At 40.6% G+C, this 23,006-nt stretch overlaps 1 protein-coding gene across 16 annotated transcripts in view; it reads left to right on the forward strand.

Moving 5' to 3' along the window:
* SYNGAP1 (synaptic Ras GTPase activating protein 1) overlaps positions 1–18,704 on the forward strand; it is a 271,449-nt gene extending 252,745 nt beyond the window's left edge. For 8 of the 16 annotated variants that reach the window (XM_063431588.1, XM_063431593.1, XM_063431589.1 and 5 more), the window contains 2 exons: positions 5,426–5,507; positions 15,520–16,330. In XM_063431588.1, the coding sequence (XP_063287658.1) occupies positions 5,426–5,507; positions 15,520–15,884 (447 nt within the window). In that variant the 3' untranslated portion in view covers positions 15,885–16,330. The other 8 variants (XM_063431597.1, XM_063431596.1, XM_063431602.1 and 5 more) reach the window with 5 other exon arrangements.
* The last annotated feature ends 4,302 nt before the right edge of the window (positions 18,705–23,006 follow it).

The raw sequence follows: 23,006 nt of genomic DNA on the forward strand, positions 1-23,006 counted from the left end.
TGAGCCCCCTAATTAGCTCTACTTAGCATATACTATATATTAGTCATAATTCCCAAACCGACTAACCAGACTTGGTTAAGGCTGCTGCCTATAATCTCATACTCTTATATAAAAACAAATCTAATATCGACACGGTACGTATGTATGATGTGTATATCAATGAGCATGTGGGGATGTGTGTGCATGTTTGTGCATTTAAGTAATAGCCAATCAATACAAACCCTTTCACTGATAAATGTGTGTACAATGCTTTCCTCTTTGTCATTAAAAGGGTTAACAGATGTGTTTCCACAGGGAATCCAAAATGGATAATGTTTGATACGTAGGTGATAAGTGAATGTAAATAATATTTAAAAAGAACCAAATAAATCTTCATAATCGTTAAGTGGAAAAGTATATTTATCACACATAAATAAGAATCACAAAAAGTCCTCTGGGCGATCTATCATGGTGTACAGGAAAGACTAGTAGGCTCATTATAGCATGTTATTATAAAGTGCATGATGCAAACATATTACAGACCTGCAGGGGGAGCTAAAACACCTCAGTTTAGTAACACCCTTCATTATGATTATATGAATTGAAATTCTCTCTAAATTCTAAGCTCAAGTATCCGCATGGAACTTTATATAGGCAAAGCTTCTGACAACATTCAATTCTAAACTAGCTCTGCGCTACGTCCAGAACATAATAATATATAGAAAATAGGATTTAAATATTCCTGTGCTGACCGAATTCAGTGTGGCTGCTGAAATCCATTTTAACAAGCTCTAAACCAGGGCTGTCCAACCTGTGCCCCCCCCCAGATGTTGCTGAACTACAACTCCCATGATTCTTTCAAACAGATAGCCAGGGAATCATGGGAGTTGTAGTTCAGCAACATCTGGGGGGGCCGCAGGTTGGACAGCCCTGCTCTAAACTATTGCTAAGCCATCAGTTGTGTCCTAAATTAACCATTTAATTGCTGCAGGAAATAGTGGGAAAACATAGCAAATGGCTGGATGACGGATACAAACGCAAGCATATATATAGCATACAGAGCGTGAACCCCTGCTGGGCTGTCCAGGCCCCAGATCCCCAGAGGAGGCATGCTTTCGGAGAAAGATAAAAGGAGACAAGCAGAACAAATCAATGTGTTAGGCGTATGTCTGGACCGAAAGAACATTGTATTCCTTGACGTATATTGGGATTATTTCATGTGCTTGCAGTAGATTTTAAAGCCTTTGCTAAATGTCATAAGTCATGTTACTAATACACGCGTAATATGTTCTCCTCTAAAATCCAATGTATGACGTTCGTGATGCTTTGCACACCTTCCTTCAAGTTTCTTAGGAAATGTTGTTCTTGTTCTGTAACGTATATCAACTGCGGTTTGTAGATTAGCGATTGAGCGACGTTTACAGAGTTATTTAAATTGAAGGGAGCAGAGGTGGAAGTTAACTAATGAGGTCACCCTTTTGGGAAAATTCAACGTTGTGACATAATTGTTATATCGTTATTCAAGATCTACACTATTACGCAGCTAAGATTTGATCTGTTTTACGGCCAGCTATGGCACATTAAGTGTACACGTACAATGTGGCGCTAGGTTTCTCATCTGTTTTTAACTCGGGAGCTCTTGTCAATAAGAGTCCCTCTAATATTGTGAAATTGACTTGATTTCCGCCAGAACAGTGCGTGGTGTTTCTGGCGTGAATCTCTATAGTACTACACTATATTTCTATATAACCTTTAGTACTACACTATATTTCTATATAACCTTAAGTACTACACTATATTTCTATATAACCTTAAGTACTACACTATATTTCTATATAACCTTTAGTACTACACTATATTTCTATATAACCTTAAGTACTACACTATATTTCTATATAACCTTAAGTACTACACTATATTTCTATATAACCTTAAGTACTACACTATATTTCTATATAACCTTAAGTACTACACTATATTTCTTTTTATCCTTTTTACATATTTTCTGTGTAGATACCAAAAGTTCTGTTTAATTTGTAGTCAAATATCTTGCGCAATTTATTTGGTTTTGGCTACAAATAAATTGTTGAATAAAAGCGGACCCACACGTGGAAGGTTCTTGCGTGGATGAGGGCGTCCTGTTTCTGTATTATCTTTCTGAATCTGTCTGTGTCCAGTTCTTTTATCACTGCCAACTTGTCTACAACGTCACTTATCTTTTAATTAATTCTCCCTTGGGATGTTTCTTTAAACCCACTGCCAGTAATGAAATGATCGTTTCTAACACTGCCATTCTCTAGATTCTGCAGCAAACCATTCCTTTTTTTTATGCACTTTCCCACTGAAATATTGTTTAACCTGCTCTGCACCAAAGTGTCATTGAGGATTACTTTCCAGTGTGTAAATTCCACACCTAGATCAATCATTTCTAGCTAAGAAAAATGGAATCAACACTTGTAGCCCAGAAGAAAGAGCCTGAACTTTAACCTGCAAATTAACTAATATGACACGGTGAGCAGTGTGACAAATTGGAAGCAGCTTGTCACTCAGACAGAAAGCAAACCTGGACAGCTATGTGTCTGTGATCACTGCTGGGCCTATTATTACAGATTGCCGCTTGAAGACGGTAATGTGCTGAAGCTTGAGGCACAAGAACCTGCTTTTGGGAATGGAGGTAGATCAGAATCCAAAATAAACTGCTTGTATAAGGACATTTAGTGCACAGGCATAAATGATCTACTTTTTTTACTGCATATTTCCCTCCCTTTTGGGATACAAGGTGCACATGCTCTCAGCATTATCTTTACGGTACTTATGTTATTGACCTCTGAAGAATTAGAGAGGGGAATAGACTTTTCCAGGAATAGAATCGTCTTACTCAGGTTTAAACGGAGTTGATCTTGTTGGAAATGGAATGTACAGAAATCACATTTTAACATGTGCTGCAGTCGGAGCAGCAACCCACTGAGAGCTATCTCACTGGCCATGACATCTCATTGAAACTCTTTAACACCCAGGAAAAGAAGGTGTCCAGAAGTCTATTCACACCCTTAATTGTTCCTGCCTGGGTATGAATTGGTACTTCAGTCGACTCAATAGCTATTTTCAGGGGCCAACACTTCAGGACCACGCTAGCTACTGGGTCAGGTGTCATTGGCGAGTCTCTTCACCCAACATGTGGATTTCCTCAGTCTCTGAAGCCCTGCAAAACACTGGTCACCTTCCCCTTTGCAGTCTGTTAGTACGGGTCGTATTTTGAAAACGGACGTGTGCTGGCAGCTAGAGGCATAAGAAACTGCTTCTGGAAGCAGAGGTACATCAGAATCCAAAATAAATTGCTGAAATAAGCACATTCGGGTTTTTGAGAATAATTTACTTTTTATTCAGTGCTTTTCTCTCAAGGACGTTTTAGCACCCGCTCCTGAATTTAACCAAATGTTATTAAAATGTAGCAACCCATAGACATGCTCAAAGGCATGGGTGAAGGAACCGGGAGATGATCATAAATTTCACTCTTTAAGAAAGATAATAATATTTTTGTTAAAAGACCAAGCAACCAAAGAAAAAGCAAATGCCATTTTATTTAATTAGTCCAAGTAATAATAAAACAGTTTGAAAAACTCGTTTTCTAAAAACACTAGTTGAGGCCGTCTCTAACCCAAATATACCGATCTGCCGGAAAACAAAACTACTGATGAAGAAAATGGACGGATATTCTCGGTGATACGTGATGACCGAGGATGATCTGGCAAATAACACCTTTAAAAAAATAATAATAATACATTTTAAATTATTATTATTTTTTAAATGTATTGCACTCATCACTTATGCATGCATGTATAGCAGGGGGTGTATGTCTGTGCAGTGGAATGTTTATCTGTCAGCATCTTCTTATGAATGGGTACTTGTTGTATGACATGTGACATATTACACGCATGCCGTGGGACAGGTCATATTCATAGTAACATCCATCTATTGGACCAGATATCCATCTCAGGCAGAATAAAACAAGTTTAGAAAATATCTATTTTAAACAACTCAGCTCTATAGTCTCATATACCCCAAACACATATCGTTTAAGCCATAAACCCAGGAAAATATCTTACATACCCATTAACTCCCTGAGTGCCGTAGGAGGACATTGTGTACACACACACTTAACCCGTAAAACAAGTGTGCCAGAGAAATGTTTTCTAGATACCATTAATCTTTTGAGTGCCGGAGAGAAAACCTTCATAACTTGCAGAGGGACAAAGAAAAAGCACATAAACGCACGTTTAACCAACGGAGGCCTTGATTTAATATTTTTGAGTAATCTTTTCAAATGTTTTTTTTTTCTATTTTAATATATTGAAAAAAAAAATTTTTTAAGCTTATCCAAAAATATTTAATATTTTTAGATCAGCTTTCCAAATGAATTCATAGACACCCGAGTTTCAAAGGGGGTCCTTATATACACTCCTTTAGTCCACTGCTTGCCAGAGATGAATCTTCTCTTAATACGTGCACCCACATAATCCCACTGAGTGTAACACACCAGAGTGCCAGGAAATGGTCTTATATGTACACGCACAAACAAACTAATCCACTCAGTGCCAGAGGAGGGTCTTAGATGTACATATGCACACACGATCCCACCAAGTGCCAGGAAATGGTCTTATATGTACACGCACAAACAAACTAATCCACTCAGTGCCACAGGAGGGTCTTAGATGTACATATGCACACACGATCCCACCAAGTGCCAGGAAATGGTCCTATATGTACACGCACAAACAAACTAATCCACTCAGTGCCACAGGAGGGTCTTAGATGTACATATGCACACACGATCCCACCAAGTGCCAGGAAATGGTCCTATATGTACACGCACAAACAAACTAATCCACTCAGTGCCACAGGAGGGTCTTAGATGTACATATGCACACACGATCCCACCAAGTGCCAGGAAATGGTCCTATATGTACACGCACAAACAAACTAATGCACTCAGTGCCACAGGAGGGTCTTAGATGTACATATGCACACACGATCCCACCACAGTGCCAGGAAAGGGTCTTATATGTAAACGCAGAAACAAACTAATCCACTCAGTGCCAGAGGAGGGTCTTAGATGTGCATATGCACACACGATCCCACAAAGTACCAGGAAATGGTCCAAAGCCCATTGCTCACTATCTTAGAAGTGCTTTGATGGAGCAACGTATGTGATCACAGACATTACTGGGCATGTCTGGACCCTCCAGCTCTCTCGATAGTATCACCGGAGCTGGTAGCACTAATGTTAGATACAAATAGATGCATTTAAAAAGCTCATTTTAAGTGTCTGGGCATGTGCCATTTTAAAGGGGTGCCGATAGGCAGGTGGAAACCCTGCTTACAGGCAAATCCAACCTGTGTGTATAGGCAATGTTGCTTTCAGCGGCTGTTTTTGTTTCTTCCACAGGTTGATGCTGGTGGAGGAGGAGATCAGGAAGGACCACACGCAAGAACCCTTCGATATGAAGAGGAGACTTATCGAGGCTCAGGTGGAAATTACAATGTCATTGTGCCTTTCCGTGTGACATCTCCATCACACAATGTCCCTGTCCACCATCTTAGGTGAGAGGATGGAGGGTGGAGATGATTGAGATTAAAACTTTGAGGGAAAGACATTCTATGCAAAGACTAGAGATAGATACTTCATAGAGAGTGGAGGAATGAATCACAGAGAGGAGGGAATGGGAATGAGCAAGAAGGCAGGATGGGCGAATGTGCAGAGGACAGAAAAGAGCTGGGAGATAGTATTAATAATGAATGGTCATAGCTAGAGGATGGGTAAAGGGGGGAGACAGAATGAGCTGGCAGAGAGCAGACAAGAGCATGGAAGTAAAAGCTGGAATGAAAACGTAGCTACAGGGCTAGTAAAAAGGATGGAGACAAAAAGAGCAATACGATACATGAAGGGTTACTGGAGAAATAGAGAGAAACGTTCACCTGTACGGTTAGGACAGGGAGAAAATAGTGATAGGATACATGCAGCTGTAGTGGAGAGAAAGAGATATGGTGGGTGTAGGGTTAATATAGTGATATAAAAATAAGGTGCCCATAGCATTAGTACAGAGAGTGATAAGGTATCTGTGGGGTAAGATTAGTCCTGGGATAGAGAAGGTACCTGTGTGGTTAATGTAGACACAGTATAAAGTATGTGTAGGATAGGCTGATGGATAGATAGTCCAGAGAGTAACAATGAATCTGGGGGCCTAGTACAGAGACAGACAGACAAGGTAGCTCTGGGGTTACTACTGAGAGAGCACAGATCAGGTACAGTTATGACATGAACCGAGAGCAGGCTGAGGGTATCATTATATCACTTGTGTCTTGTCTGAATCATTTCATTACCATTATAATATGTGATTATGATAAGGGGATGTATAGGTTTAATGAATAGATTCCAGAACATATAGGGAGTTAATGTGTTCCGATATATATATATATATATATATATATATATATATATATATATATATATATATATGGCAAGTGAATGATTAAAGTATAATATATGAAAAGTAAAGGATTGAAATATAGTATCCAAATTATATGGCAAAGTAAGGAGTAAAATATAATATGCAATATATACGGTGGGGGAATTATCCAATATACATAAAATGTGAAATAATAAGGGATAAGATTTGATTTGTTTATGGGAATTTTATATATAAACAACGCTAATCTACTTTAGTGCAGTTTGATGACTGTAATCTTTATTTGGTGCATTAGATTGTAGTTCTTTATTGCATGAGGGGTGGTACAGTGTCAATATTGGGGTGGTGTATTTACCAATAATTAGTTTGTGTGATCCACCTCTAAATACATAGTTCAGTGTTTTGTCAAATTATAGGGCCAGATAAATGTATCTGACATTTCCCAGATATCTTTCCTGACAAGCACTCCAGTTCCGTGCTATGTACTAACACAGAGCAAACTGTGATTTTAGGGATGGCAGAATCTCTAGTTTCCTTTGTGACTGATCTCCAAATTTTACCCTTCAGCCATCCTCGTTTCTCATTGCCAGACTGAGGATTCGGAGATATTTAGTCAATATACATTAAGAGCCACAGGTTAAGCCGTGCTCACTGGAATGGTGAACTCTCAGTTCAGAGCACTTAATATCTGCTTCAGCCACGAGGACACACCAGCATCACTAGCTATCCATTGCAAGTTAAGCAAATCCCATGATTCCATGAACATGGCCCAAGAATGAACTCGCACGCAAGGAATGATGGGAAAAAAGATGCCATGTATGCATTGGACATCATATGATGAGATGGTGGCACCAACCACCCAGTACATGTATTTTATATATACCAAGTCAATAAATATTTCAAATGCTTTTAATATCAGCAACAAAGAGGTAAAAGTTCTTCTAACGCTTTTACTCCTGTGAAATGCGGTTTAGAATTCACGTACCTGGAAAGAATGCAATTCTTAATCTGAAAATTCTATCCTTCATTCAAATAGTGGTTGCCGTCCCTGAAATTACAGTTTATTGTCCCTTTAGTACATATCATGTTTGTGTAACGTGGTAACGCTCTGACTTTTCCTTATAAACTCTCGATATCCACATGCTGGTACACAGCAAAAACCGTTCCAGGTGAATCTGGTCTGGTGACTCAGCCGGCACTCGCCGCAGTCACTCAGTAGTGATGGTATGGACCAGCGGTTGCTTAAACTAGTAGGCAAAGGTAAGATGGGATTGCAGTGTACTCTTGGGCTAAGGATTTAGATGGACACGCTGAATGCAAGTATTGCACCATAAAAAAAAAACAATGTCACGTATCTGGCTCCCATGTGACCCAGAACCCTGTCCTTCACGGCTTGATTCTGTGCTTCAAAGTAAAGGGAGTCATATATATTGGGATTATGTCAAGGTTCAGGACTGCTTAGTGAGGATAGACACGTGGTATTTGAATATTTGCATGATATATGTTTTATGATTGGTATTGCACCCTACCCTTCAGCTAGGCTAATTCATTACCTACCATCCATTATCAGTTGTTCTACCTCCTTATGTCACCTTCCATTGACCAGTAGGCTATAGACATTTGTGCTACAACTGATCTAGCAAACTCTGTATCTAGATAGATGTCTGGGACACTTAAAATCATATGACCAACTTATTCAGATATTTGAGGCCTGGCAGCAGAGGAATTGACAGTTGAGCCCTTAAAACACCCTTTCTTCTTAATATGGTGGCTTTCCATGAATCCTTTTCTTAAATTTTATTTTTAACTTTCATTTTCCATTCTTTTTGAATTCATAGACAGCCACCTTTATCAAAATAAAATAATCCATTAAATCTTTTAGCTCTTCCTATATTCTAATCTTCATCAGATAAGGAGCTCATATTTGTAGGTTTCCTGATGTGCCTGTCCCTTCCACATTGATACAGTACATCTCACAGACGGGCACCTGTCCCATATTTAGACTTCACTTAGAGTCCTTCGTTACTAAGTAGCATTGTTCAGGTTCTCTGGATCCTTCTTTGTCCCAGTGGACTCATTCAACTTTAAGACGTCACATTCAAGGGCAACATTCCAAGGTTTCCAGGACAACACAGATTTCACCAGCATCTCATACAACATACACACCCACACATAGACTGTCTTTATTCGTAGACCACCGCTACATGTCCCGTTGCTGCATATTTCTCCTTGAACAGCACTGCAGCTCATATTAACCACTGCATGTGTGTGTGTGTGTGTGCATGTGTGTGTATGTATATATGTTTAATGTGGACTGCCCACTCAAAGTATGCAGTCGATGTCAGTGAAATAAGTAATTATTGCATACAGCAGATGTTGATTTGTTTGACATGTGAGCACAAGCACAATGCCTCAAAAAAGTCTATGGAATATAGACTGAAACATTGCGATACTTGTTGTGCATGTGTTGCTAATCAAATAAAGCAGCAGCTACTGTCTGCACGTCGCTCTCTTGGGCTGTGTATATAAAATATTAGACTTGTGCACAAATCCCTTTTAGTTGCATTGAGCGAATCAAATGCCTTTTAATCTATGAACGAGTCAATCGATCGGTTAGGGAAATCCCAAACTAATCAATTAGTTTGTCTATAGACTGACAGGTAGGGGCGTTGTTAGCAGACAGTCCAGGGGCTCCAGACCGTGGTACACTTATTTGTATGCCTGCCCTACATGTAATTGACTTTATCCCCCCTTTACTATGTCTCAGGTACAACACTAACCCCTTAGGTGCTTATGCATTAAACTATAAAATGTAACCGATTTAAGGCATAATAGCAAAATTGAGGCAACAGTAGACAAGCTGTCACTATAACAAAGATGGAGAATATTTCAAAATCTGCCATTTTTGTAATTCCAATTTAATTTTGCTACATTTTGCAGTTTAATGATTAATCTCAAACCACTATATAAAGACTTTGTCCCATACATTAGCAGCCAAACATTGCATGCCACGTAAAATCCAAACTTCACCTATCAATTCACATTCTCACTCATGTGGCATTTTTTAACACCCTGTATAACATCCACATGGCCCTGCTAATACATATAGCACTCATAGGACACGTAACACAACACACATATTGCCCACATGACTTGCCACCATTCTCATATGGACCTCCTCCCATCTACCAATGCCATACTCTTTGCCAACCATTTTACGTCCTTCCTCCCCTGGCATGAATGTCATTTTGCTAGGAATCTTATAAGTGCCGTCCCATTGGTCATTTCTTGCCATCACCATTCACTGGCTGAAAGTGTCAGCTGACCGCGCTCCGGCGAAGATTGACATTCTTTGAAATTGGCAGAGGATGGAAATCCTCCAGCCTGGAACTCTAGTTCTGGACTGCCTGGTGACATCTCAATGACACCTCCACCAATGTTGGGATTTATCTCCGTATGAGCAGCATTTCACTGAAGCACTGCACAGACTACAGACTACAGGCTACAGGCACCATGACCACTTCAAAGTAACACTTAAACCATTTTATTCTGGTAATGCCCAAACACAAATACATTATATATTTTGGACTATTGTCTGCTCACATGCTGATAACGATCAAACATGAAATTATAATTTCCCATTTTTAATATACATCTACACATTATATTAATTCTCCCCCCAGAAAATTGCACTAGGGCTTATTTTTGGGGGATGTCTTATTTTGGGTAAAAACTGTAGCAAACATGTGCTAGAAAGCAGGTCTACATTTGGGGGAATTCTCCTGAACATAGACCCGTTCACCAGGGCATGGAATCCCGCAAATCTATCTTCAGGGAACATAGATTACCTTACTCGCAAATGAAATCCCGCAAGTTTTCCCGAACATAGATTAGCAAACTAGCGACTAGGGCTTATTTTCAGGGGATGTCTTATTTTCAGGGAAACCGGATATATATATATAGTGCTGTAGATGTAGCAGAAACAGTTAAGGAGCTTTTGGTATCTGACGTGGAAGATTCACTAACTCAGCTATTTTTCCCAGCTCTGCTAGATTGACCTAGAATTTGCAGTTCCCTTGTCAATTCTCCTCAATTCCCAGTTGATGAATAAACATGATTGTACTGAGAGGGTCAGTAATGCTTTTTATATGAAACCCCACTCTGTGATAACATCGACTCACATACTTACTGTGAGCAGTCCCAAAGTTGGGCTTTTGTCCTGCCTACCCAGGATGCTGCCCTGCTTTTGTGGACACCTGACAAACACAGTCACTGTATCATTAGATAGGTTCCCACACACACTGCACTCATTCAGCGCACACTAAAGACCCCCATAACTGCACTCATTCTGCGCACACTAGAGACCCCCAGAACTGCACTCATTCTGCGCACACTAGAGACCCCCAGAACTGCACTCATTCAACACACGCTAGAGACCCCCAGAACTGCACTCATTCTGCGCACACTAGAGACCCCCAGAACTGCACTCATTCAACACACGCTAGAGACCCCCAGAACTGCACTCATTCTGCGCACACTAGAGACCCCCAGAACTGCACTCATTCAACACACGCTAGAGACCCCCAGAACTGCACTCATTCAACGCACGCTAGAGACCCCCAGAACTGCCCTCATTCTGCGCACACTAGAGACCCCCAGAACTGCACTCATTCAACGCACGCTAGAGACCCCCAGAACTGCACTCATTCAGCGCAGGGTAGAGACCCCTCGAACTGCACTCATTCAACGCACGCTAGAGACCCCCAGAACTGCACTCATTCAACACACGCTAGAGACCTCCAGAACTGCACTCATTCTGCGCACACTAGAGACCCCCAGAACTGCACTCATTCAACGCACACTAGAGACCCCCAGAACTGCACTCATTCTGCGCACACTAGAGACCCCCAGAACTGCACTCATTCTGCGCACACTAGAGACCTCCAGAATAATTATGCGAATGCGCTACCCTGAGTGATCCTGACCAACATGGCTGCCTGTTAGAATACTTCTTATTGCAGCGATACACCTTGTATTTGTAGAGATAGCATATCCTACAAGCTAAGGAGTAAAGAAAAGGAAAAGATGAAAAAAAATGATACTGTATTGTTATGGGCTCCTCAGTGATTTTAAATATGGAATTCAGTTGGAATGAAATATTAATTGGAAACTAGTGAATGCACCGCGGATAATGAACCAACAGCAGTCCCCTGCCGGCTATAAAATGCGTTCTCTCTGGGACAATAAAAGGAAATCTAGGCTATATTTAAACTACTCTAAATATATTCTTTAATATAAAATCTACTTATGTTTTCTTTATTAATAAAAAGTGGCAGCATGAATTTCCTTAATACCTAATAAAAAGTAATATAAAAATAGTAGTATTTAACTATGGTTACTATTAGTGTTTAGTTTTGCAGTTTCAAAAGTGCTTTAAATACATACAAAACCCCAAATCAGTGAGGCTTTCTCTTTAACAGCACTTGGGCATGTGGCAATAACCATTCCTTACTGCACAGTCTCTGTAGAAGTGACTTGGGTCAGTGAAGATTCCCGGAATACCCCCAGCTATGTGCATGCCTCGCCACCTTGGGGTATGAATTCAGGCAATCAGGAGAGTGGAGGGTGCTCAGCCAGGAAAAATATATACCAGTAATGCACTGATTGGCACCGGCGATGCAGTGGCAGTAATGCACTAATTGGCACCGGTGATGCTGTGCTAGTAACGCACTGATTGACACCAGCGATGCTGTGACAGTAATGCGCTGAATGGAACCGGTGATGCAGTGCTAGTAATGCACTGAATGTCTCCAGCGATGCAGTGGCAGTAATGCGTTGATTGGCACCGGTGATGCAGTGCCAGTAATGCGCTGAATGGCACTGGTGATGCAGTGCCAGTAATGTGCTGAATGGCACCGGTGATGCAGTGCCAGTAATGTGCTGAATGGCACCGGCGATGCAGTGGCAGCAATGCGCTGATTGGCACCGGCGATGCAGTGGCAGCAATGCGCTGATTGGCACCGGCGATGCAGTGGCAGTAATGCGCTGATTGGCACCAGTGATGCAGTGCCAGTAATGCACTGATTGGCACCAGTGATGCAGTGCCAGTAATGCACTGATTGGCACCAGTGATGCAGTAGCAGTAATGCACTGATTGGCACCGGTGATGCATGAGACATTTTGCTCATTTGGGTGCACTCTGACATAGGCAATTGCTACTGCCCGAGGCTATTGCAGGGTATTTTTTGCCCTTGTCTATTTTTTGGAAATGTTTTACTGGTGTTTGTAGAAGTATAATTCCTGATAAAAACAAAAATGGAAGAACATTAAAGGGATACAATAGTCACCAGAACAACTAAATCTTAATGTAGTGAGTATAGTCAGTTCCTGCAGGTATTTTCATGTAAACACTGCCTTTTCAGAGAAAAGGCAGTGTGTTCATTGCTCCCTTAGGGACACCTCCAGTGGCAGTCACTCAGACAGCCACTAGAAGGGCCCCTGGGTCAGTGCTGCACAACGCTCAGCATGGAGACGCTAAACTTTTCCCACAGAGATGCATTGATTCAATGGATCTCTATGAGGAGATGCTGATTGGCCAGCATGGTGTTTTGCTCTGCCCCCCCCCCACCACTCTTCCTTGGCTGACATCATCAGAATTGACCATCTTAGCAAGTCCAATGATTTCCTATGGGAAAGCATTGTGATTGGCAGAGATAACTAATTCTGATTATATCAGCCAAGGAGGCAGATCGGGGGTGAGGCGGGGCTGGAATAAAGGTAAGTAAATACCTTTTTAGGTGGTATAAAGTGGGGGGGGGGGCGGAGGAGAATGACCACATAACTAGTTTAACACTAGAGGGTCACTAGAGGCTACACATCTGTGTTCCTGACCCTATAGTGTTCCTTTAAACTCAAATATTTTGTGCGTCTCTGGGACTAGGACTGCTGGGCAATATTACACCTTCAACGACAGAGGGGTTAAACTCCATGTATGCAGCGTTTCTTAGTGAAATGATGCACATACAGGCCGTAGCGCCTTGACCGCTTCTAATCCCATAGTACTCGGGCTAGCCCTTTAATAAAGAAACCTTTATAATGACAAAAAGTGGTCACAGTGTATACATATAAAAATAGATGATAAACAAGTTAAAGGAACATTAAATAAATAGCATTAAATAGCATCTAAAGGTACTTCCAACACTTTAATTGAATTATATATACTGTAAGTGTTGTGTTGTCTCTCAAGCGCTCTCTGGCAGCATATCTGATAAGACCTGCCATCAGATATACCAGATACTTGTAAAACGATCTCTAAACTATTGGGTTTAACATAACACTATAACACGGGCTTTATTTACAGCCTTTCCCTGTGAGCTGACTATTTCCTCTAGTCTAGTTATTATTATTTATAGAAGTGCTGTGCAGTGGGTGGACTAAGTATTTTCAATCAGATGAGTTGGACGCAGGAACCAAAGGGGTGGAGGGCCCTGCTCAAAGCTGCTTAGTTAACCCCTTAAGGACACATGACGTGTGTGACACGTCATGATTCCCTTTTATTCCAGAAGCTTGGTCCTTAAGGGGTTTAAAGGCAGGTGAAATGATCCTTTACCATGCTGTAATCAATCAGCTCAAATTACCGTAAGCCCTACAAAGCTGTAATTGGTCATATCACCTCTTTTGGAGAACCATCCCATATTACTACACACATCACATTAGTTAACAAGGTTTTGACAATGACACAATAAATATATACCACATTGACTGACAATATTTTGTACAAGGAACAATGAAACATGCCAACTGGGCACGACACCCTCCATTCAGCGTTCAACCAAGAGAGTCGTTTTAACATTGCATGAGACCACCCACAGCCCAGCCTCCACTGGAGGTATAGCTAAGACTTCCTTCTAGCCATACCAATTCATACCAGCAATGGTGGCTGTAAAGACTGAAAAAGGTCTCAGCCAATTATGGACGACTATTGCTGCCTAGGCTAATGTAATGCTTCTTTATTAACCCAAACAGCACAGAGAGAATGGGCTGCTGGGGACAGACAGTGCCAGGGCACTCCACACACTATAACCACTTCAATGAGATGAAACAGTTACAGTGCCTACAGTGTCCCTTTAACATTAGCCTACTGCTTACTCAGTCTGCCAAAAACATACCTGAAAGGGGAAAGTGTAATAGTTATTATGTAATTGATTAAATGTTGCATAATGCACATCACAAGTATAATGTGTCGTGGATTGTAAAGGGCCATTATTTCACTGGATCAGTACTGTGTATATGTATGGATATAGAGTGTGTGTGTGTTGTATGTGTGCCTACATTATAGAATTATATTTCAATATAGAAAACAATATCCGTGTTTAATGCAGTTTGAAGTATTAGCATATCTGTGCATAGTTAAAAAGTGTATGCACCTTTATTGCATGCCTTCCTATATTCTAGATATATATTTATCATTAACCTTACTGGATATTCTAGAAGTAATTTTAGATTAATTTCAGGTTGTCTCATAGTAAACATACAGAGTATGGGGTTATGTACAGAATGTGATGTCCTGTCACTAGTATACAGGTTCAGGAATCTTAGAGAATGTAGGTTTGTTTAGGTAAATGAAGTCTGTGAGAGACAGTTAATCCAGGAATCATGTAGCGCAGAATATTTATTTGTCCCGTATTATCCAGTGTGAACACACACACGTTTTGTCACTGAGATTGTATGTTTTCACTTGTTGACTCCTGTTGTTCGTGTTAATGAAGGCGTTGCCCCTCTTCCCTCTGACCCTCACCTGCTTCATTAGTCTTCATGTCGATTCCTTCCCACCCTTTCCAATGCCAGACGGTTGAGCAATACATTGCTTTCTGATGTATTGTACACCCTTCTGGCAGAGGGGTAAATGTCTGAGTCCCACTTGCCAGCGTGTACCCCATTTCATTACTTGCATACCTAACTGAAGTGGGGAGGGGTGCTCTTCGGCTCTTGGCGGTACCCTTCTATGAATGGGGCCACTCATACGTATGTCTGCTGTCTCTGATGTATGCCCTGTGCTGACTTCATATCACAGAGTCTGTGTCACAGACCTGGCATCGGCGGGAGCGGCTGATTGCCGAGGGAAGTCCACCGAGAGCCAGAGATTACCCCTACTCCACTATGCCCCAGCCCCACCGATTATCTCGGCTTCACCTGCAGGAAACAGGTAAACAAGATGTAGGAATTATTATCACCCATCAGTGGGGAGGAGACACATTCTCACACAATGTCCTGCCCCACACACCTGTAGACACAGCTGTAATCCATTGCTACACTGTAACACAAACAATATGTACCAACACAGTGCCCTTAAGAAGTTCATCCCACCTTCCCAACCATAATGAACCTTATCTGAAAAGGCAAAAAACAGTTTGGAGTAATCAGTTAAAATTGATGTAATTCATTTGTATGGTTGATGCCCCAAACTTTGCTCTATACGCAGAATTGCACCAAGTTTGCCTTTACAATTCTATACATATGTTATGTACTATTGCCCCACACCCTGTTATTCCTCTTTAGAAATGTAACGCTTCTTGCTGTATATACTCCATAGAGCCTTTAGGTCATGTGTATATGACTCCCTGTGAAAGTTAATTTCTATTATAGCAGTATCTGTCTGTCAATGTGAAACCTATGTGCACGTGTGTGTATATAAACACCTTTAGGTAATTAGTACAATATGTGCATGTGTGCAAGTGAGTTTGTGTTTGTGAAATTAGTGAGTTTTGTGTCTATGTACTATATACTTATGTATAGATATAGATGTATAAATAAACACATCTATATCTATATAAATACATACAGCTCTACATTACATTAGTAAGTAAGCTCTCTCTCACCTCTTCCCCCCCCTACAGGAGAAGAAGTTTCCCTCCGTGGGTGCAGCAGACCCGCGTCTGAGGCTGGCGACACCATGGAATGGGGCCCTTCCACCTCTGCCTCCTCGACTCCAAATCACAGAAAATGGAGACTTTCTAAACTCAAGTGACCATCACTAAGCGGAGCTGAGGGGTCTATCAATGAGCCTGGGTGGGAGGAGGGGAGATTGGGATTTCCCCACTGAGGCATCTGTCAAGGAGCCTAAGGGGGCGGGGGGCTGGGATCCTCCTTTCCTCCACGACTCTGACCCCCTCCCTCTGTGCCGACCAGACCTGCGGCCGACAATCTGTGTGACCCCAAACACACGAGAAGTGGAGAGGAGAGAGAGAAGGGGACATCGCACTGAACTATTCCTAACCATGTAAACCTGACTCCTATTTTACCTTGGTCCATTCCTTTTTTGCCCCCACTCCCGAAACGTTCTTAATTTCCTCTATTTGCTTTTTCTACCCCATACCCCACATTTTCCCTCTCCACGCCCTCTGTCCCAGGTCTGAGGCCCTGGGATTCGCACTGACAGATCTGCACTGTAGGGGACAACCACCATCTACAACACACCTATTTCAAGTTTTAAACCCCACCCTACCTGCTCTCCTCCACATTGACCCTTCACCCATAGTGTAATATTCCTCTTATAATTCACTTTATTTTACCACCCCTTTATTTATCCTCCCCATCAATCTCCCCGTATCCTCCCACTTTTCTATTCTGTGCGAACTAAGCAAACTCACTGAGCCAATTGTCTGAGACCACTCCTGTCACATGGCAAATAGAATGAGGAGACAATTTGGAAATAAGTATAAGAGAATTAAAATGAGATGTTTATGAGAAGATTATGTACATATATCTATAGATCTATGCATATATGGAAATATAGATAAATATATATAGAGCTAAAGATCAGGTCTTGAATGAATGTAAAGAATAAAAAAATCTATGGTAATGAGCAAGAGGAAGCAGAAAGAGACAATTTAAAAAGATGGGTGAAGGACCCCTGGTGCTATAGAGTTAAATTATGAAGCTGTCATGAAATGGTGGGATGACTGGCCTTTCAACACAGAAGCAGCTTGCAGGAGTCATGGAAGTCTGAAGGCTCCATAAATCGGTGGTTTAAAGGAGTTAGCAATGGCTATGGTCTCAAAATAAAACAACAAAAAACTTTTAGGAGCAAGGGCTGACTGGTCTTTCCAGAACAAAGCAGCTTGCAGTAGCATTGGATAACGAATTGTCTTTGAGAAAGACAATCCTGAAGATGTGAGAAAGGTGTTGTGGACTACAAAGCAGCTGATTGCATGGGTAGCTGAGAAAGTAGAATGATTGTGGTCTCCAGACCCCACAGATAGAGAAAGATATGGGTAAGGGAGCTCCAGAAATAAGCATCTTACAAAGGCGAGGAATGCTGTGGATCCAGATAGGTCTTTAGGATGGGGGAATGGCTGGGACTACAAAAACTTATTGGAATAACTGTGGGATCTGCAATGCAACTGGCTAGAAGAACCGTGGATTCCTGGAGGCTCTATAAAGAAGCAGTGTGTAGCAGTGAAGATGGTTGAGTGATCTACCTTAGTGAGGGAGGGCTGGAGGCACCACAAAGAAGCAGCCTACAGGAATAAAGAATGTCTAGAGGCTACAGAAAGGAGCAGTTTAAGGGAATAAAGAATGTCTGGAGACTCCAGAAAGATGCAGTTTATGGAAGTAAGGAATTACTAAGGGAGCTAGAAAGAAGCACTTTATATGTGGTGGTGGCTTGGGCTTCATAAATCAGTGGCTTGTAGTACTGAGGCATAACTGACCATTTCAGAAAGTAGATGATTTTTGAAGTGATGGTTGGAGGTCCAGAATGGTTTACAGGAATGAATGATTAGTGATTTCTGAATGAAGCTACTTGCAGGAGTGGGAGATTGTGAATACTAGCTGGTAATACAGGTATATTGTGCATTTTACCTCCTTAAATGGGCAGCTGATCTGGGAGACTAAAGATCACTCTATTCATATTATTATTATCATTATTATTATTATTGAACTCTATTTATTTCTTTAAATCTGTCAATCTGCGTGGAGCCGAACGAGTGATATGAGTCTCTCGCCCAAAGAGCTTACAGTCTAACTCCGCTTCCTGTGACACGGGGAGATTATTAATAACTTGGCCTCAAAGGTCGCATGGAACTTGCGGTTGGATGGGGAGGGAGGCTGGAAGGGGGTAGTTCCACTCATATCAGAGGTTGGTGCCATAACCCGAGGGACCCTCTTCACCCTGGTGACAGGAGCTGCTGGTCCCGAAATGAATGTGTCAGTAAAGATATTCTGATTGTATTTGGTTCTTTTTGACGTTCTGTGTAAATATAAAACATTTAAGAAAACTGTGTGCAGTGTCTTTCTGTGAGCCTAGAGTTTGGTAAGTAAGGCTACGTGTAAAAACACACCTATATGTATTCATTGTCCATTGTTCAGTCTTGTGGGGATTTAAAAAAAATATATTTTTTGACATTTTGATCAGTAGTTAAACACAAAACAATGTACGGTAACAATATTAGAAATAATACTAGACAAACACTAGGAAAATTACTATTGGGTAATAAATATAAAAGAAACAAATTGAAACCAACGTGGCTTAGTGGGAAAGTAAACCAAGAGATTAAAAATAAGAAAAAGGCATTTAAATCAGAGGCATTCTATATCAGATAAGGAAGCCAATAATCCACGCAAAAGGGCAGTTAGAGTGGCTAGACTAGAAAATTAGAAATTGATAGTCAAAGATAGCAAAATAAACCCCATTTTTAAAGTACGTTACATTTTCCCTCAGTATGTATTAAGGAGGATCCTATGGCAAGAGATATGCAAATGATTGCTGCAAAAAAAAAATGCTGACAAATTATGTTACAGTGACTCAAGACAAGGTGCTAAAGAAAGTTAATGTAAATAAAGCTCCGAGACTTTACAGTATTCACCCATGAGTGTTTAAGGAGCTAAGTATGGAAATAAGTTAACCTCTATTTAATTTTTCAGGATTCTTTTCTTTAATGAATTGTACTGGAGGATGGGAGGAAGGCAGACATGGTTCCTATATTCAAAAAGGGTTCAAAGTCTTGAGCTTAACTTTTGTGAGCTTAACATTTGTAGCTGGGAAAGTATTTGAAAAGTATTTGAAAAAGGTATTAAGCGATAATATTCAGGAATTCATTGGGAAGAACATTGTTATTAGCAATAATCAATATGTTTTTTTTGAAACATAGGTCATGTCAAACGAACCTAATTGGATTCTACAAATAAGTAAGTATTAGTATAGATCATAGTGTTGCAGTGGATGTGATATACTTGGATTTTGCCAAGGTGATTGATACAGTTCCATGCAACAGGTTAGTGTAGAAAAATGCAAAGTTATGCACTCCGGGGTAAAGATTGCACAAGCAAATTACACACTAATGGTAGTGAATTAGGGATAACACATGAGAGAGGATTTGGGAATTGTTAAAGACAACAAACTAAGCAACAATATGCAATGTCAAAAGGCTGTTGCTAAGGTCAGTAAGTGGTATGAACTCTCAGGATGAAAATGTAATTTTGCCTCTTTATAACTCACTGGTAAGACCACATCTTTAATAATCTGTGCAATTTTGGACACCTGTTCTAAAGAAAGATATTATGGCACTAGAAAAAGTGCAGAGGTGGGCTAAAAAATTTATAAAAGGAATGGAACATTCTAGTTTTGAAGAAAGATTAACAAATTTAAATCGCTTTAGTTTGGTCACGCATTTAGACTGGACGAAAGGAGATTTTGTCTAAGGCAAAGGAAAGTTTTGTTTTTTTACTATAATAACAATAAGGATGTGGAATCCTTTGCCTAAAGAGGTGGTTTCATCAGAGTATGTGCAGATGTTTAGACAGCAATAGGGTAAATGTTTGCAAACACATAATATTCAGGGATATAATTTTTAATTCGTGGGTAATCTCTTCTTGATGCAAGGAGAGAGCTGACCGGCATTCTGGGGTCAAGAAGGAATTCAGACTGGGTTTTTTGCCTTCTTTTAGATCAACAGCAAAACGAAATGTGAGAAAGGCTGAACTCGTTGGACACTTGTCTCTTTTCAGCTATGTAACTATACGCAAATACCAAAAATGGTTATCTACAATACAGAAGAATATAACAAAGGGACATAGGGCAATACTGTATGCACTTGGGGTGAAGTGAAAAGGAATAAAAATCCACTCACAAACCCAAATAGATTGTAGGCATATCAGTATAGCAACAGAAGTCTTTGTAACAAAATCAGGACAAGTCGGATGAAAGACAATATTAATAGTGCAGGGTTTCTATGTTCAAATCAATTTTATTACAGATTGCACTTACAAGATACAAGCGAAAAGTAGGCACGCCGCAATCTGTCAATCAATGTAGGAAGAGCAGTAGATCCCCGCAATATGGTCCAGGCACAGGGTGGAACTCTTCTTACGGCACAGAAAGTAATGTCCGATATAATCAAACAAATCTAAACAAGGAACATATAAATAAAACTTTAAACACATAAAATAGCCCTATGCGTTTCTTTGTTCACTTAGCATGAACTTCCTCGGGGCAAAAAACACAAGATCCTTTCCTCGTGGTGGCAGATATACCAAAGGTAGTCTGCTTTTAAATGGGTAAGGAAGATCCCGCGGGTTGCCATCAGCCAATCCAGATTGCGATGTGCCTACTCGTCGCTTGTATCTACTAAGTGCAATCTGTAATGAAATTGAACATAACATCGAAATTCTGCACTATTATTATCCTCTTTCCTCCTAGATGTCCTGATTTTTGACTCTATGAAGGACTAGGAGGAGTCCTTTATCTACATACTACCAGTGTCCAGGGGTAATTTGTTGTTTCATCTATTTCCCCCGCTGTGTGTTTTTTCCACTTTGTATAGGTGTCTCTGTTACATATACTTTGTAATTACGTAACTATGTATGGATGACAAAATCCAATTCTGGTAAGTTATAAAATGGAATGTAAACATTCTGTTAGCAAAGTTGACAGCAAATATGTAGATTAAAGAAGCATGCTAGCCTTTAAACATATGTACTCATAATATTAGTGTTAGATTCAAGGCCTTGCCCCTTGGGGAACGTTGACAAATACGTCAAACTCACCTTTAATTTAGCGCCACCCTGATCTCACCGCTGGAGCTGCTCCACCTACAGCTTATGCCGCGTCAATAAGGCAGCATTATCCCATTGCTTCTCTATGTGAAGAATTATCAGGGGTGTATACATGCTGGGTGAGACAGTGTCAGACGTGACAATTGTATAATGTGTTTTCTAGGAAGTGCCTCTAATGGCTGTCTGACTGACTGCTTGATTGACAGTCACGAGAAGCACACACTGACTAATGTACACATTGCCTTTTCTCACAAATGGCAATGGTAACATTTGTCAGACTGCAGGGACAGGGTTTTTAAGCACCAAAACCACTGCATTGAGATGGTTTTAGTTTTTAGACGGTTCCCTAAAAATTACATTTGTCTGATTTGGATCAAGCGTTTGCTTTTGGACTATTGGGTGATTTTTAAAAAAAATCTTATTTTCATATTCTTTTTACATTTTAATACTACTACAACTACAATGCAGGAAAAGAGAGAGAGTCAAAAACAGTGACATGCTTCCGGGTGTATTACATTGGGAATTCATCAAAATTGTCCAACCTACAGCCCCACCGTCATAATGCAAGTCCTGTTACCAGATGTGCACCAGGAAGCCATCGACTGGGCAGTGAGAAGAGAGGAAAGAAGGGCTGAGGGAGAGACTAGCTAATAAAAAGGGAAGGATGGAATCATTTACCAGCTATTCCCAGTTAAATTTCTCCTTTAAGAGCAGCAATTCATTGGGCAGGTAGTGAAATACAAGCAAGCCATGGCATCCACATCTGAGACCGTTTTGCCTGATCTATGGTTGCAGTGAGTGTCTCTAAATCATATACCTGATCGACCGCTGGAGGGTGGGAACCTCGTGCTTTTTAAAGGAAGTCTGTATCAGGGCCGTAGGTGCATTAAGTAAATATCTACTGATACTAATTTTTGTACTCAGCAATTAGAAACATAGAAACATAGAATGTGACGGCAGATAAGAACCATTCGGCCCATCTAGTCTGCCAGTTTTCTAAATACTTTCATTAGTCCCTGGCCTTATCTTATAGTTAGGATAGCCTTATGCCTATCCCACGCATGCTTAAACTCCTTTACTGTGTTAACCTCTACCACTTCAGCTGGAAGGCTATTCCATGCATCCACTACCCTCTCAGTAAAGTAATACTTCCTGATATTATTTTTAAACCTTTGTCCCTCTAATTTTAGACTATGTCCTCTGGTTGTGGTAGTTTTTCTTCTTTTAAATATAGTCTCCTCCTTTACTGTGTTGATTCCCTTTATGTATTTAAATGTTTCTATCATATCCCCCCTGTCTCGTCTTTCCTCCAAGCTATACATGTTAAGATCCTTTAACCTTTCCTGGTAAGTTTTATCCTGCAATCCATGAACCAGTTTAGTAGCCCTTCTTTGAACTCTTGAAAGGGTTGAGTGATTTAGCAGCATAAATTCAATGGAAGGCAGAACTGCCTGCATAATCGATATCTCCATGGACAGGCTTCCAAAATGTCTTAATTTCTGGGCA

This window comes from Pelobates fuscus, chromosome 9 (assembly GCF_036172605.1).
Source record: "Pelobates fuscus isolate aPelFus1 chromosome 9, aPelFus1.pri, whole genome shotgun sequence".
In the NCBI taxonomy this organism is placed as follows: domain Eukaryota; kingdom Metazoa; phylum Chordata; class Amphibia; order Anura; family Pelobatidae; genus Pelobates; species Pelobates fuscus.